The sequence below is a fragment of the Schistocerca piceifrons genome, chromosome 1 (assembly GCF_021461385.2).
Source record: "Schistocerca piceifrons isolate TAMUIC-IGC-003096 chromosome 1, iqSchPice1.1, whole genome shotgun sequence".
Taxonomy (NCBI): domain Eukaryota; kingdom Metazoa; phylum Arthropoda; class Insecta; order Orthoptera; family Acrididae; genus Schistocerca; species Schistocerca piceifrons.
The window spans coordinates 513,274,595-513,287,883 of NC_060138.1; the positions used below are offsets into that span (position 1 = coordinate 513,274,595).

The following is a 13,289-nucleotide window of genomic DNA, read 5'->3' on the forward strand; positions in this document are numbered from 1 at the left end:
TTCAGTCTAGTGTCTGAGAACGCTTTCCTTTACTGTGGTAACTTAAAGATACTTAAAGTCAATAAAACAATTGTTGTTCTGTGAAGAGAAAGAAATCTACAAGGAGACCTAAAAAAAGAAAAGGAAACAAATCAAATGATATAAAGGGAGGAGGTGGATACCTCCATCACATAGTGGTGTGAGGCAGAGGTTCATCCCATTACAATTTCTGTTTAACTTATACAGTCCGAAGATGCAACAAGAGCAAACGTCATTAGGATATTCCCTAACGAATATTTTCCCTGAAGAACTTACCTTTCTGTATGAAACTAAAGACGACTCAGGAAACAGTGAACAGATAGACTGCAGAAAGGAGAGTAAGGTTGTTTGTAGGATAATTTGACTAGTAAGTCTGTTTGATTAGTATGACGTGACTAAACTTGTACAGGGACTATCAACTTGGCAGGATCTGCAATATTTACAGGAGAGAGACAGAATAATGAGACCATCGCCGACAGAATAATGAGGCCATTGGTTATAATAGTTATGAAGAGATGAAGAATGACAGATAAAATAAAATGAAGGTTGTGTCAACCTAGTAGCTAGTTGAAGAATATAAAAACGCCTTGAACTGCAACACTCCAAAGTTGTTAAGGAGATTATACCTTTAGCGCAGCTGTTGTAGTCTTCGGTCCTAAGACTGGTTTGATGCAGCTCTCCACCTAGTCTGTCCTGTGCAGATATCATCATCTCTGCACAACTATTACACCTACATCGATGTGAACCTGCATATTTTCGCCTAGCCAGTGTGGTCGCTCCACACTACCTTCAGTTACCCAACTGAATGTTTCTTGGAGTCTCAGGATCTTTCTTATCACCAAATTCCTTCTTAATGAAACAGTGTCATAACTTTCTTATTTCCCCAATCCGATTCAGTAACTGCTCAGTACTATCCAAATTAACCATCCAACCTTCAGTATTCTCATTTAATGCCACATTTCGAAAACATCTGTTCTATTCTTGTCGGAACTGTTTATCGTCCACACTACAGTTCAGTGCAAGACTACACTCACAATTCTTTCGGCGAAGACTTCGTAGTATTTAAATTTATATTCAGTGTTAACAAATCTATCTTTTTCTGAAAGTCTTCTTTGCTATTGCGAGTCAGCAACTTTTGTAACCTCACTGAGTATGCTGTGCAATAACAAATCTCATCTACTGCTTATAACGTCTGATTTCCTCATGTAATTCAGTCAACATTCCATTACCCTTGTTTTGTTTCTGTTGACACTCATGTTACAACGTTTCGGCGTCTTTCTTACTAATCATCTTCTTCTCTTCACCTGAAAATAACGAGTGGTAAATTGTCGAAATGTTGCCATTGCACGACACGACTCGTATGACACCGAGATTCTTTCATCAATGAAATTCGTGGAGAAAGCTTGTATTCCTATACTTATATTATAACCTTCCTTTAAGGACCTATCCATTCCGATCTAATGGCCTTTAACTCATGTGTCTTTCTAAGAAGATTATAAAGCTGTCGGCAAACCTGGAAGTTATTGGTTCTTCTCCCTGAACTTAAAAGCCTTCTCCTTGACTCATTTCTTGTTGTGCTGACTGATGAACATCAAGGACAGGTAACAACACTGCCACCTCCCTTATCAGCTTCTGCCACCCTTTTATGCCCTTCGACTCTGGCATGTGTACAAGTTGTAGACTAGCTTTCCTTCCTTGAATTTTATTCCCGCTACATATAGACTTTTCTAGAGTGTTTTCCAGTAAAGGCTGTGAAAAGTTACCTGTAAACATACAAATGCTGTAAACGTAAGTTTGCCTTTATTCAGTTTCTCTCATAATTTTCTTTCTTCACCACAGATCGTGAACGATTTATCGGTGGAGGTGCACATCAACGAGACGAGCGACATCACCCTTCTTGAAGTCCCCAGTCTGCAGCAAAGCAACGACGTCTCAGACGAAGAGAACTCTAGTGAGTACACCGCCGTTCTCAGATTCAACACACCATTGACGTACTTACCACAATTATGGATGTTTTATCCATAAATACAGGACCTGCCCATTCTTTATCTCACGTTGTAGAGAATTCCATCATCTTACTGTATGACGTAGTACTTCAAAAGTATCATCATTTACAAAACAAAGACTGATCAGTTTCTTCGATAGATACTGAAGAGAGTTATGAATAGTGACTCTTGAAATTTTGCCAGCATAATGAGTATTTCGTGAGGTTTCGGAATTACAACTGGATGAGTCGACATCTCGCCACGAAATTTCGGCTGACAACGAGGCAGCCATCCATGTTCAGGTGAGATTTACAGTGGTGAACTCACCTGGAGAAGGCTGCATGTTTGGCAGCCGAAACATTGTGGTCAGATGTTGACGACTTCCGGCTGAAATTCCGAAATCTCATGCAGAATTCAGGAATAGTAAATTTTTGTACTGGAAAAAACTAAGTTCTTAAGCCTTTTGAGATACCGGCACACTTGTGAATCGCTAAAAATAGTAATGCCTACACGCAGCTAACCCTCTGGCGCACACGGAGAGGCCTTCGGCCACGACAGCCGAGGTGCGGTGGTCTCCCAGCAGGGAGGAGCAGGCGGCGCTGAGGGCGGAGGGCGTGCAGGGACAGCTGCTGGTGCGGTACGACGTCGACCACGCCGCCAGCCCCAACCAGATACTCGTGAGTCACCCCTCTGCTCACTTCTTCCCTAGATCACGTGTAGTGGCCCAACTAGCTCTAAGTAATCCAGTTGGGTATCAAGTACTTCTATACGGACTAACCTACGAATGAACTGTAAGTGGGGTGGTAACCTGACATTCACATTTTGACAGACTGACGCTTTGTCAGTCTTTTAATAACGATTGCATTCCACATAATAACCAAAACCCGTGATGTCTCCATCATTAAATGAAATAATCCCTAATGCTTTAGGAGTTAACAGCGGTTGTTAGTCTTCCCTTCCTGTAAGAGCTTTGTGCAGACTTCTTTTGCTCTTATGTACTATGTTGAACATTTCTTTTCTTTTTATATGTTACCTACGTAGTTGATATACAATGTTCTCCTGAACACATCATTCTTCATATACTTCGTAATCCCCATGTAAATAAACTGTCTTTTTCATATTTCATTCGTATCGACGAAATTGGTTTTACGGATACATCTAAAAACTCCAGAATGAGATTTTCACTCCGCAGCGGAGTGTGTGCTGATATGAAACTTTCTGGCAGATTAAAACTGTGTGCAGGACCGAGACTCGAACTCGGGACCTTTGCCTTTCGCGGGCAAGTACTCTACCTGAGCTACCCAAGCACGACTCACGCTCCGTCCTCACTGTTTTACTTCTGCCAGTACCTCTTCTCCTACCTTCCAAACTTTACAGAGCTTCTGTAGAGTTGCCGGCATGGTAGCTCAGCGTGTTCGGTCAAAGAGATAGTTGGCCTCTGTAATAAAAAAACTGAGTGGAAGGATCACCAAAACGAACTTGAACGGATGTCATGTGACGTCCGCCATGACCAAACACAACGATCAAAATAAGTTGGTAGAGCACTTGCCCGCGAAAGGCAAAGGTCCCGAGTTCGAGTCTCGGTCCGGCACACAGTTTCAATCCGCCAGGAAGTTTCACATCTAGAAACTGTTTAATCCCAGTTGAATGTTAGTATCAGCTGGTATCTTCCGTTGAACAAAGTTTCTTGCCTTTAATCGTCTTTTGTGTTTCTTAATATCTACCATTTTTTGTTATTTCATGTTGTATTTGCAACTTCTTTTTATTTCAATTCTCTCCTCCAACAGATAATTATTCTGTGTTAATTGCTGGTTCGTATCTTTGCTTTTTCCCTTTCTTCCGCGTATTTCTTCGTTATAAAATGGCTACTGCGTTCGCAAATCGTAGTGGTGAAATGCTTGTACTGATATACTTATTTTACTTCTTTTCCGTCCCCTCATGGTTTCTGCAAAATAATGATGGAAGAAGAGCAAAAAATAGGAACCATGTTATTCTCCCCTAAAATACGGGACCATTACTGTTGTATCAGCTACATTTTTATTGTTACCACTTAGCTTTCTTCAGGTATCAGAATTTATTTATCTTTACTCGAAGCTCACTCCTGATGTCGTCAGGCTTTCAGTTTTATAAACCCGTGTCAGACTGTGAACTCTTTCACAGCTTCTGTTAATGCCATTCACATAATAACGTTTTTACAAAAATGCTTGCTATTAATTATACCTTTCGTAGTCCTCATTTTTCTAAAGCTCTTCCAATGTTTCTATGGGAGCTTTTTCAATTTTTCTCTCTTTTCTATTATTTATTTTCTTTTATTTTTAGAGTTTCCATGATTGTTTGCTAGTGGTGGTCACGAACAATAGACATAAACTTTTTCTAGAAATATAAAGGTAAATCTTCAGTCTCATAGATATCAGACGCTATCCTAAATAATTCGTGAATGCTATGAATTCCAGCTGTTATCACATTCCAAAAGATCAAATTCTGGGAGAAGACTCAGCTTCAGATTTTTCACAAATTATGTGTATGCTGCTGGAAAGAAAAATTCAGCATTAAGAAAGATTCGTCACAATAGGTACCAATTTGTGCTACAAATTACATATATCGATACAAATTCTCGATTACGGTTCGATACAAATGCAACAACATTACTGTTACAAAAGTAGATTTTTAGTAGACCCTCCCAAATTTAAATTCAGTAATCCCTCCATAGAGTGGACAAGTAGCACCTATCAGTCCTACAGGTAAGGAAAGGAGGAAATTATACGAACTACGTGTAGCTAAGATCAAAATGTTAACGAGCGCAGTTATGTTGAAGTGTAAGTGCTGAACAAAGAACGTGATATTGTATTTTATAATTTTCCATGTGCTGACATTGTTGATGAGCTCACCTGGTGTAGGCGAAATTATCAGTGATATCCGAAACAAGTGAAGCTTGTCCCTCGACCTAACTAATGCTGGTCTTTACACCAATGAAAGTACTCACACAGTCTTTGCAACATACCTTGTCAGTGATTGGAAACTCGGGACTGATGATACAGCATGTGCTCTGGAGTGTACGTCTGAAACTGCATTGGATTTCGGAACACCATGAAATTCTGATGATGATGAGAACAACCTAGTGCTGTGTCTAACCATTGTCTCAACACGAAAGTGAAGGCCAACACTGTAGTACTAATGTGAAATTCCAACCTAACAACGCTGCAGCACTCAGGGCCAAAATATGCATATCTTCACTTCGCCCTTAGATTGTCCATTACAATGCAATTTCTTGGGTGTTCATGACGGGCCTGTGATTATTCGGTCTCACGCTTCCTCATCACATGTTGCTTTCGCTTCATCTTCAAGCAGTAATACAATACAATGATTACTGCAAATTATCAAACAACTGTCGCAGTCTGCATATTAGGAACTGCATCGTGTCGTCCGTCCCTGATTGCTGAAAAAACTTACGAAAGATTGCAGACATGTGCACTGCAAAATCAGCAGGCACTTTACTTTGAAAATAAACACAAAGGAAAATGGGGTTAGGTCCCACGAAGACATTTCGTATCGATATGATTGAACAAAGCAACGTTGGTGTGTTGGTCCACAAAGGAAACTTGTCTACTACAATAAGTATGTGTATGAAAAATCTGAGAAACTGAATATTGTAATGTTTGAAAAAAAAAAGCAGTACAGAAAAGGTTATCTCACATGGACAGTATAGATCATCAGTACAACTCATGCACAAGTTCACAAATCACGTAATCACTACGTGATATCCACAATAAAAGGTACAAAATGTTTCCTATGCCTTTTATGTGAGAGGTGAAGATATCGTAAGCCCTTTGTTGTCACAGACGGAAACGTTATAAATGGATATCGTCAGCCATAGATGAACGTGGATTCTAATAGTACATAAAGGAACAGCGAAGTCCCCTAGCAAATTGCCAAGTTACTTTAATGGACATTATTTGAAAATACATTTGAAACACGAGAACTGTGAATAGATCATGAATGAACTGCATGGTTAGAGTTTGCAACAAGTAGCAGTCTTTCCTCATTGTACCAAACGACATATTGAAACACCAAAATACCACCATCTTCCTACAGAACTTGTAGACTACGCAGAAACAGGACACAAAAGCAGTGCGTAGCTTCCTCTGTCCAGAACATGTCAGCGAATTAAATTTTGGCTCGCCGTGGCCGAAATTTCCAAGCTGAACTAGATATGACGCGCGATTCGGAGCAGAAATTTCTTGCCGCTGGCCTACCGACTCACGAGGCATGAGATGCTCGGCCATCAAGTGACTCACACAGTGTGCACTTGAACGCAGCAAGTGAAATTATGAAACAGATCGGAGTGCACTACGGGGACGTGCTTCAACACAAATTGTAGTGATTTTTTGTGTCTTCCCAGCTGAAGATTCCTTCTTCACATGGAACACCTCTTTTTTTTGTCTATCGTTGTAACATCGTTGAATGATGCCATGTTAATTAGCGTCAGTTTCCATAATGCCTTCACTAACGGTTTTGAAACATTTCTTGTGGGCAGGTGACTGATGACGGATACTTCGTGCACTTCTACTCACCACCAGACCTGCCACCGCTGGAAAAGTACATCGTGTTCGTGCTGGACGTGAGTGGCTCCATGAGCGGTCACAAGATAGACCAGCTGAGGCAGGCCATGGTCTCCATCCTTGATGAGCTGAGTCCACGTGACAACTTCACTCTAATCACATTCTCCTCTGGATCACGGGTAAGAAGTAGGTTCCTTCGTTTGCTTACATCATGGTAGTATCCAGAATGTCGTTCAATTGACACAGGCAACTAAAGAATGGGAAATAGATAAAAGTTTTTCTCATGTAGAAAGAGAAGAGGTGGCACAGAGGATGAGAAATGGGATCTCAGTCAGGTAGAGTTTGATTCAAAATCCGTCTATAGTCCCTTGTAGACACACTCACTAAACTCGTAACTTAAGTAGCATTTGTTCAGTTTAAGTCCACTGTGAGCAGGAGAGCTGCAGTCATTGCCATTGAGTCCATAGAAAATTGGTAGTGGTTTGCAACCCAAGCAAATTGACAAATAAACAATGACATAAAATCAGTAAATAACGTTATCAAAGTGAGAAGAAAACCATTGAGGGTTACTATATACGCATTACAGATTATGGGAATATTATGACAGAAACAATACATATTTTTATTTAATACTACCTATTACCTGTTATTTAAAATTACTTATTATATAGGGTGTTCGGCAATTTCCATTACAAACTTCAAGGATTTGTAGAGGGGAGTGAGCACAGAATATTTTGGATAGGAGTTCATGTCAAGAAACGTCATCCAACGATACTACAAAGCGCCAGTAAGTCTATGTATACATGGGGCGAATTTGTGATGATGTTACAAACTCTCAAGGACGATGGAGACGTATAAATGTACCAGTTTGATTGAAACGTCCCTGGCTTGGAAACGAACGACTCGAAAGTTACAAGCGAAAATCATTCTGATACCTCTGACAGTGGGACAAGTGTACAGGTACTGTTGCTGCTAAGAAAATAGGATATTTAGCTTTCAGGGTTTGGTAGTAAAGATCAAAACAAGAAAAAGTGTCTATAGGGGCCGCCACGAAAATAGGACTTCAACGTCATTTCGCCGTCTAACAGCATTGAGAGTTTTTTTATAGCGATAATTTCAAATGTTCGTAAAAATTTTTAAAAAATGCTGGGCTACTCTATTTTTCGTGTAGAATGCGATGGAGTATTTTCTAAAAGAAAATTCTCACTAGCTGCTAGGAACAAAATGAAAACTAACGTTACAAGAAATTTTGGACGAAACTAATTTTTTACTTCAACCTGTAGTAGTAACAGAATCACAAATGTAATTGGACTGAAAAGAAATTTGAACATCCTCAAAGTTTACAGAAGTATATTCTGCGTCTTTTATTTCGGAAACATAAAAGTATTCTCAGATAAAAAATAAAATGTTATAAGAGGTGTGAAACTGTGCCGATTGCGCAGCGAGAAATGTAGTCGCTGATGAATTTTCGTTCTGTAGGACTGCGAAGAAACTTCCCGCGAGAAAGTTGTTAAGAAAACTACAAAATTATTTTTGGTAACATTTCAGACATCATTATTGTATCGTATCACTTACAGAAGAAAATTACTTCCGCGATATTCCGTGCGCAGCAGCACGCGAGTCGGAAGCCGTCGCCAAGAGCTTTGTTCGAAAGATTCGTTATAATATGACCGAGAATATTCCCTACTTCCTGAAAATATTTTACTACTTGCTAATACATATCATTCGTCATCGCACCCATCACTCAAAACGCCAAGATACGCTACGCAAAAGTAATTGTAGTTATTTTGAAGCCAATATTTTCACTGAAGTCTAGCAAAACATTTGTTCGAAAGGTTTTGTGAAATCAAAGTTTTATCTAAATTTGCTGAAAGCCTATTATTCCCAACACGCAATATGTGCTTGTTACACAAAAAACACCGTTCTTACTACTGCAATGTCCCTGTCTTGTGTTACAAATTTCGTCCATAATTACAGTTTCTGAATTAATAACCAAGTGGGCGGAGAAGACAGTGCATTTAAGTGACTGGCCAGAATAACAAATTTTATCACAGACATTACACTGTATTTCTGCAGCCATCGGATACTATCCTCTGTCATACTAAAGTAATACAATTCTGCGTTCTAGCTTTTTGTAAAAGTCGTCAAATATCATAGATTTCTATGCTCTTCTCGGAGAATCAGAATAGGTGCTGCGACTGTTCTCATGTTACTGCACTGTTTATATACAGGGTGGTCCATTGATAGTGACCGGGCCAAATATCTCACGAAATGAGCATCAAACGAAAAAACAACAAAGAACGAAACTCGTCTAGCTTGAAGGGGGAAACAAGATGGCGCTATGGCTGGCCCGCTAGATGGCGTTGCCATAGGTCAAACGGATATCAACTGCGTTTTTTAAATAGGAACCGCCATTTTTATTACGTATTCGTGTAGTACGTAAAGAAATAGGAATGTTTTAGTTGGACCACTTTTTTCGCTTTGTGATAGATGGCGCTGTAATAGTCACAAACGTATAAGTACGTGGTATCACGTAACATTCCGCCAATGCGGACGATATTTGCTTCGTGATACATTACCCGTGTTAAAATGGATCGTTTACCAATTGCGGAAGAGGTCGATATCGTGTTGATGTATGGCTACTGTGATCAAAATGCCCAAAGAGCGTGTGCTATGTATGCTGCTCGGTATCCTGGACGACATCATCCAAGTGTCTGGACCGTTCGCCGGATGGTTACGTTATTTAAGGAAACAAGAAGTGTTCAGCCACATGTGAAACGTCAGCCACGACCTGCAACAAATGATGATGCCCAAGTAGGTGTTTTAGCTGCTGTCGCGGCTAATCTGCACATCAATAGTAGAAAAATTGCGCGAGAATCGGGAATCTCAAAAACGTTGGTGTTGAGAATGCTACATCAACATCGATTGCACCCGTACCATATTCCTATGCACCAGGAATTGCATGACGACGACTCTGAACGTCGGGTACAATTCTGTCACTGGGCACAAGAGAAATTACGGGACGATGACAGATTTTTTGCGCACGTTCTATTTAGTGACGAAGCGTCATTCACTAACAGCGGTAACGTAAATCGGCATAATATGCACTACTGGGCAACGGAAAATCCACGATGGCTGCGACAAGTGAAACATCAGCGATCTTGGCAGGTTAATGTAGCGTGCGGCATTATGGGAGGAAGGATAATTGGCCCCCATTTCATCGATGGCAATCTAAATGGTGCAATGTATGCTGATTTCCTACGTAATGTTCTACCGATGTTACTACAAGATGTTTCACTGCATGAGAGAATGGCGATGTACTTCCAACATGATGGATGTCCGGCACATAGCTCGCGTGCGGTTGAAGCGGTATTGAGTAGCATGTTTCGTGACAGGTGGATTGGTCGTCGAAGCACCATACCATGGCCCGCACGTTCACCGGATCTGACGTCCCCGGATTTCTTTCTGTGGGGAAAATTGAAGGATATTTGCTATCGTGATCCACCGACGACGCCTGGCAACATGCGTCACCGCATTGTCAATGCATGTGCGAACATTACGGAAGGCGAACTACTCGCTGTTGAGAGGAATGTCGTTACGCGTATTGCCAAATGCATTGAGGTTGACGGACATCATTTTGAGCATGTATTGCATTAATGTGCTATTTACAGGCAATCACGCTGTAACAGAATGTGTTCTCAGAAATGATAAGTTCACAAAGGTACATGTATTACATTGGAACAACCGAAATAAAAAGTTCAAACGTACCTACGTTCTGTATTTTAATTTAAAAAACCTACCTGTTCCAACTGTTCGTCTAAAATTGCGAACCATATGTTTGTGACTATTACAGCGCCATCTATCACAAAGCCAAAAAAGTGGTCCAACTAAAACATTTATATTTCTTTACGTACTACACGAATATGTAATTAAAAAAGGGGGTTTCTATATAAAAAAAACGCGGTTGATATCCGTTTGACCTATGGCAGTGCCACCTAGCGGGCCAACTATAGCGCCATCTGGTTTCCCCCTTCAAGCTAGACAAGTTTCGTCTTTGTAGTTTTTTAGTTTGATGCTTATTTCGTGAGATATTTGGCCTGGTCACGATCAATGGGCCACCCTGTATACAGTCGATACAGAAGCACCACAACGTTTTGTCATTTTATGAACTGCATTACACTTACTATGAAACAGCCAGTAAATCCTTCTATGATAAAAAGGAGTTAAATTTCGAATGTACAAGTAAACCGAATGCGGTGAGATTATATCCAAATATAAAGACATTCGATAAAGGTTTTTAGGAAAAACTGTTGTTAATTAATACAGAATTGACAATATTATTTTAATTGACAGTTAATGTCGAGTAAACTATTTGTGATAAATTTATCAGACGTCTACTGTAAGGGAGAAACATTCGCAGTATGTTCTCTATAACTGAAATGAATAGACAAACATTTAAATCAAGTCAGCTTTTTACAAAGTCAGCACTAACATAAACTGAAACATCTTCTGGCTCCGTATCTTCAGATTCACTGTCGCTTGTTTCAGCCAGGAGTATCATCACAGATTCCACTATGCTGTCTCTTAAACCCTGGTTCAATAAATCAGTTTCTTCCAATGCTTCTGCGTGTTTTACGCACATCTCCCAGGCCTGCTGAGTAACATTGTCAAGAGCTTCGTGTGTTAGCTTCTCGACGTCAGCAAGTTTGAAAGCAGTATTTCTTTTTACTCTTTCTCGCTTTATTTGGGCCCATAGCAATTCAGTGGGACTATACTGGCAGTGATATGGTGGTAGACATACCGCTTGGTGTCCCATTTCGTTTGCCAGTTGATCTAATTCGTAAGTCTTTTAGGCACTTACGATTTCTTTCTTAGACAGGAGTTCAGTCTTCGCTTCATCGACTGAAAATGAAACATTATTTCTCTTTAACCACTCCTTAATATCTGCCTTGCGCCAATTTGAACATGGGAGACTTTTTTATGTGAATGGAATGGTAGCTGGTGTTATCCATCACGATAATTGACCCTACTTCCAGCACAGGCAACAGTTGAATAAACCAGTTCTTAAAAACTTCTGCATTCATTTCTGAATGGTAATCGGATTGGCAAGAACTTTTCCTACCACGAAAAACAAGTTTTGCCACTGGTATGAAGCGTGTGGTTAATAAACCAGCGTGGCTGATGATTAATCGGCCACCTCTACCAGTAGGCACTTTCAAACCGCCGTTTCTTTGGTGTCGTGCTATATATAGTTATTGGTGTGGTTCTGTGAAACCCAAGTTTCATCAAAGTACACAGTAGGCCTAGTGTCTTCAGCACTCAAGAAAGGCATTGTACGCAGAAACTTCGCTCTTGCTGCTGCAATGTCTCTGCGTTCCATTAAGAATTTCCGCCCGTCGTTACAGTTATTGAATCGGAAACCAAGGGAGCGGAGAAGACGAAGAAGGGAGGTCTCTGAGCCCTAGTAAATTTTTTCACGGAGGTCAGCCTCTATTTTTCTAGCCATTGGATACTCTCCTCTGTCGTGATATGCAAATACAGTTCTACACACGCGCTCTTTGTTAAAATCGTCAAAGTCGGTTGATTACCTTTCACGTTCGTATCCCTTTCTTGGAGAATCGAAACACTCATTCATGTCTGGAGATTCAACCAATGACACGAATTTGCAAATACGGCCTACAGTTGACTTGGAGACACCACACGCTTTAGCAGTAAGTTTATGAATTTGCGCAAAATTTATGTTATTTCTCGCTTCTTCATTGTCGGCCAGATCAGTAAAAAACTTGGGTATATTCGATATGATAATTTTCGATTGTTTACAAATATCTTTCTGACATTTATGCACACCAACTGGAGGAGTACTACAAGTAGGACGTTGCTCCTGCATTGTTGTTCACGAACGAACACACGTCAAAGCACCTTTATAAAGACAGTAAGACACTGAGATCAGAAATGACACTCGATACAGCCCGGTAACACTGAGCTCTCAGCTGCTCTGAACCACCCTACCGCTAATGGTACCTATATGGCAACAAAGCCGAGAGGAGGGCCAGTCACAGCCCACAGCCCCTGCTGCCGGCAGGCAGCGGCTGTGACCTTGAGCACTCAACTTTCGTGCTGGCCACTATAGTAAACAAGGGCTCTAAAATACATAAAAGAGGAGCTATGAGCACTAGTACATGTTTACTACTCTGAAACACATCTTCTCCATTGAACAAGTGCTCATTGTTCTTATGGTTTGAGTTATAGAGCCTCTGTCCTTTTCTGGGTGATTGTCGATATGCTGGGGTCGACTGGCAATATATCCCGGCAGTGGCATGGATGTGGCAGGCCGGCAGCCAGGAACTACATGCCATGTGGCTGCATACTGGCAGCCATAACTGGCAACCAAGTCTCATAAAGACCATATAGATGTCGCCACTCTGGTGTCTCCAGGCGAATCTCACTGGGAGTAACTCCTTCGCCTTGCTGAAGTTTTCGACAACAGGCACTCTCTGCCCTAGCCTTCTGCACAAACCACTTCCTGGGCAAGGCCGCGCACCTGACTGGCTAGCTCATATTCTTCTTCAGCACAATCAAATAATTTTGCATCTCCCTTAAATACTACACACTTCCACAGTGCCCATTGCAGAAGTAATAACAAAATAGTTATTCCCAGAAGGGATTTCCTTTGCTTGCAAACTGTACCTCGTCGATTATGTGCTGATGTGCCCTGACATGTGGAGTA

General features: G+C 40.8%; 1 protein-coding gene across 1 annotated transcript in view; it reads left to right on the forward strand.

The window, feature by feature from the left end:
• Positions 1-13,289, forward strand: part of LOC124797543 (inter-alpha-trypsin inhibitor heavy chain H4-like) — a 104,259-nt gene that overhangs the window by 18,882 nt on the left and 72,088 nt on the right. Inside the window, exons 5-7 of the mRNA XM_047260794.1 lie at positions 1,858-1,969; positions 2,520-2,680; positions 6,538-6,741. Of these exons, the coding sequence (XP_047116750.1) occupies positions 1,858-1,969; positions 2,520-2,680; positions 6,538-6,741 (477 nt within the window). The remainder of the gene's footprint in view (positions 1-1,857; positions 1,970-2,519; positions 2,681-6,537; positions 6,742-13,289) is intronic.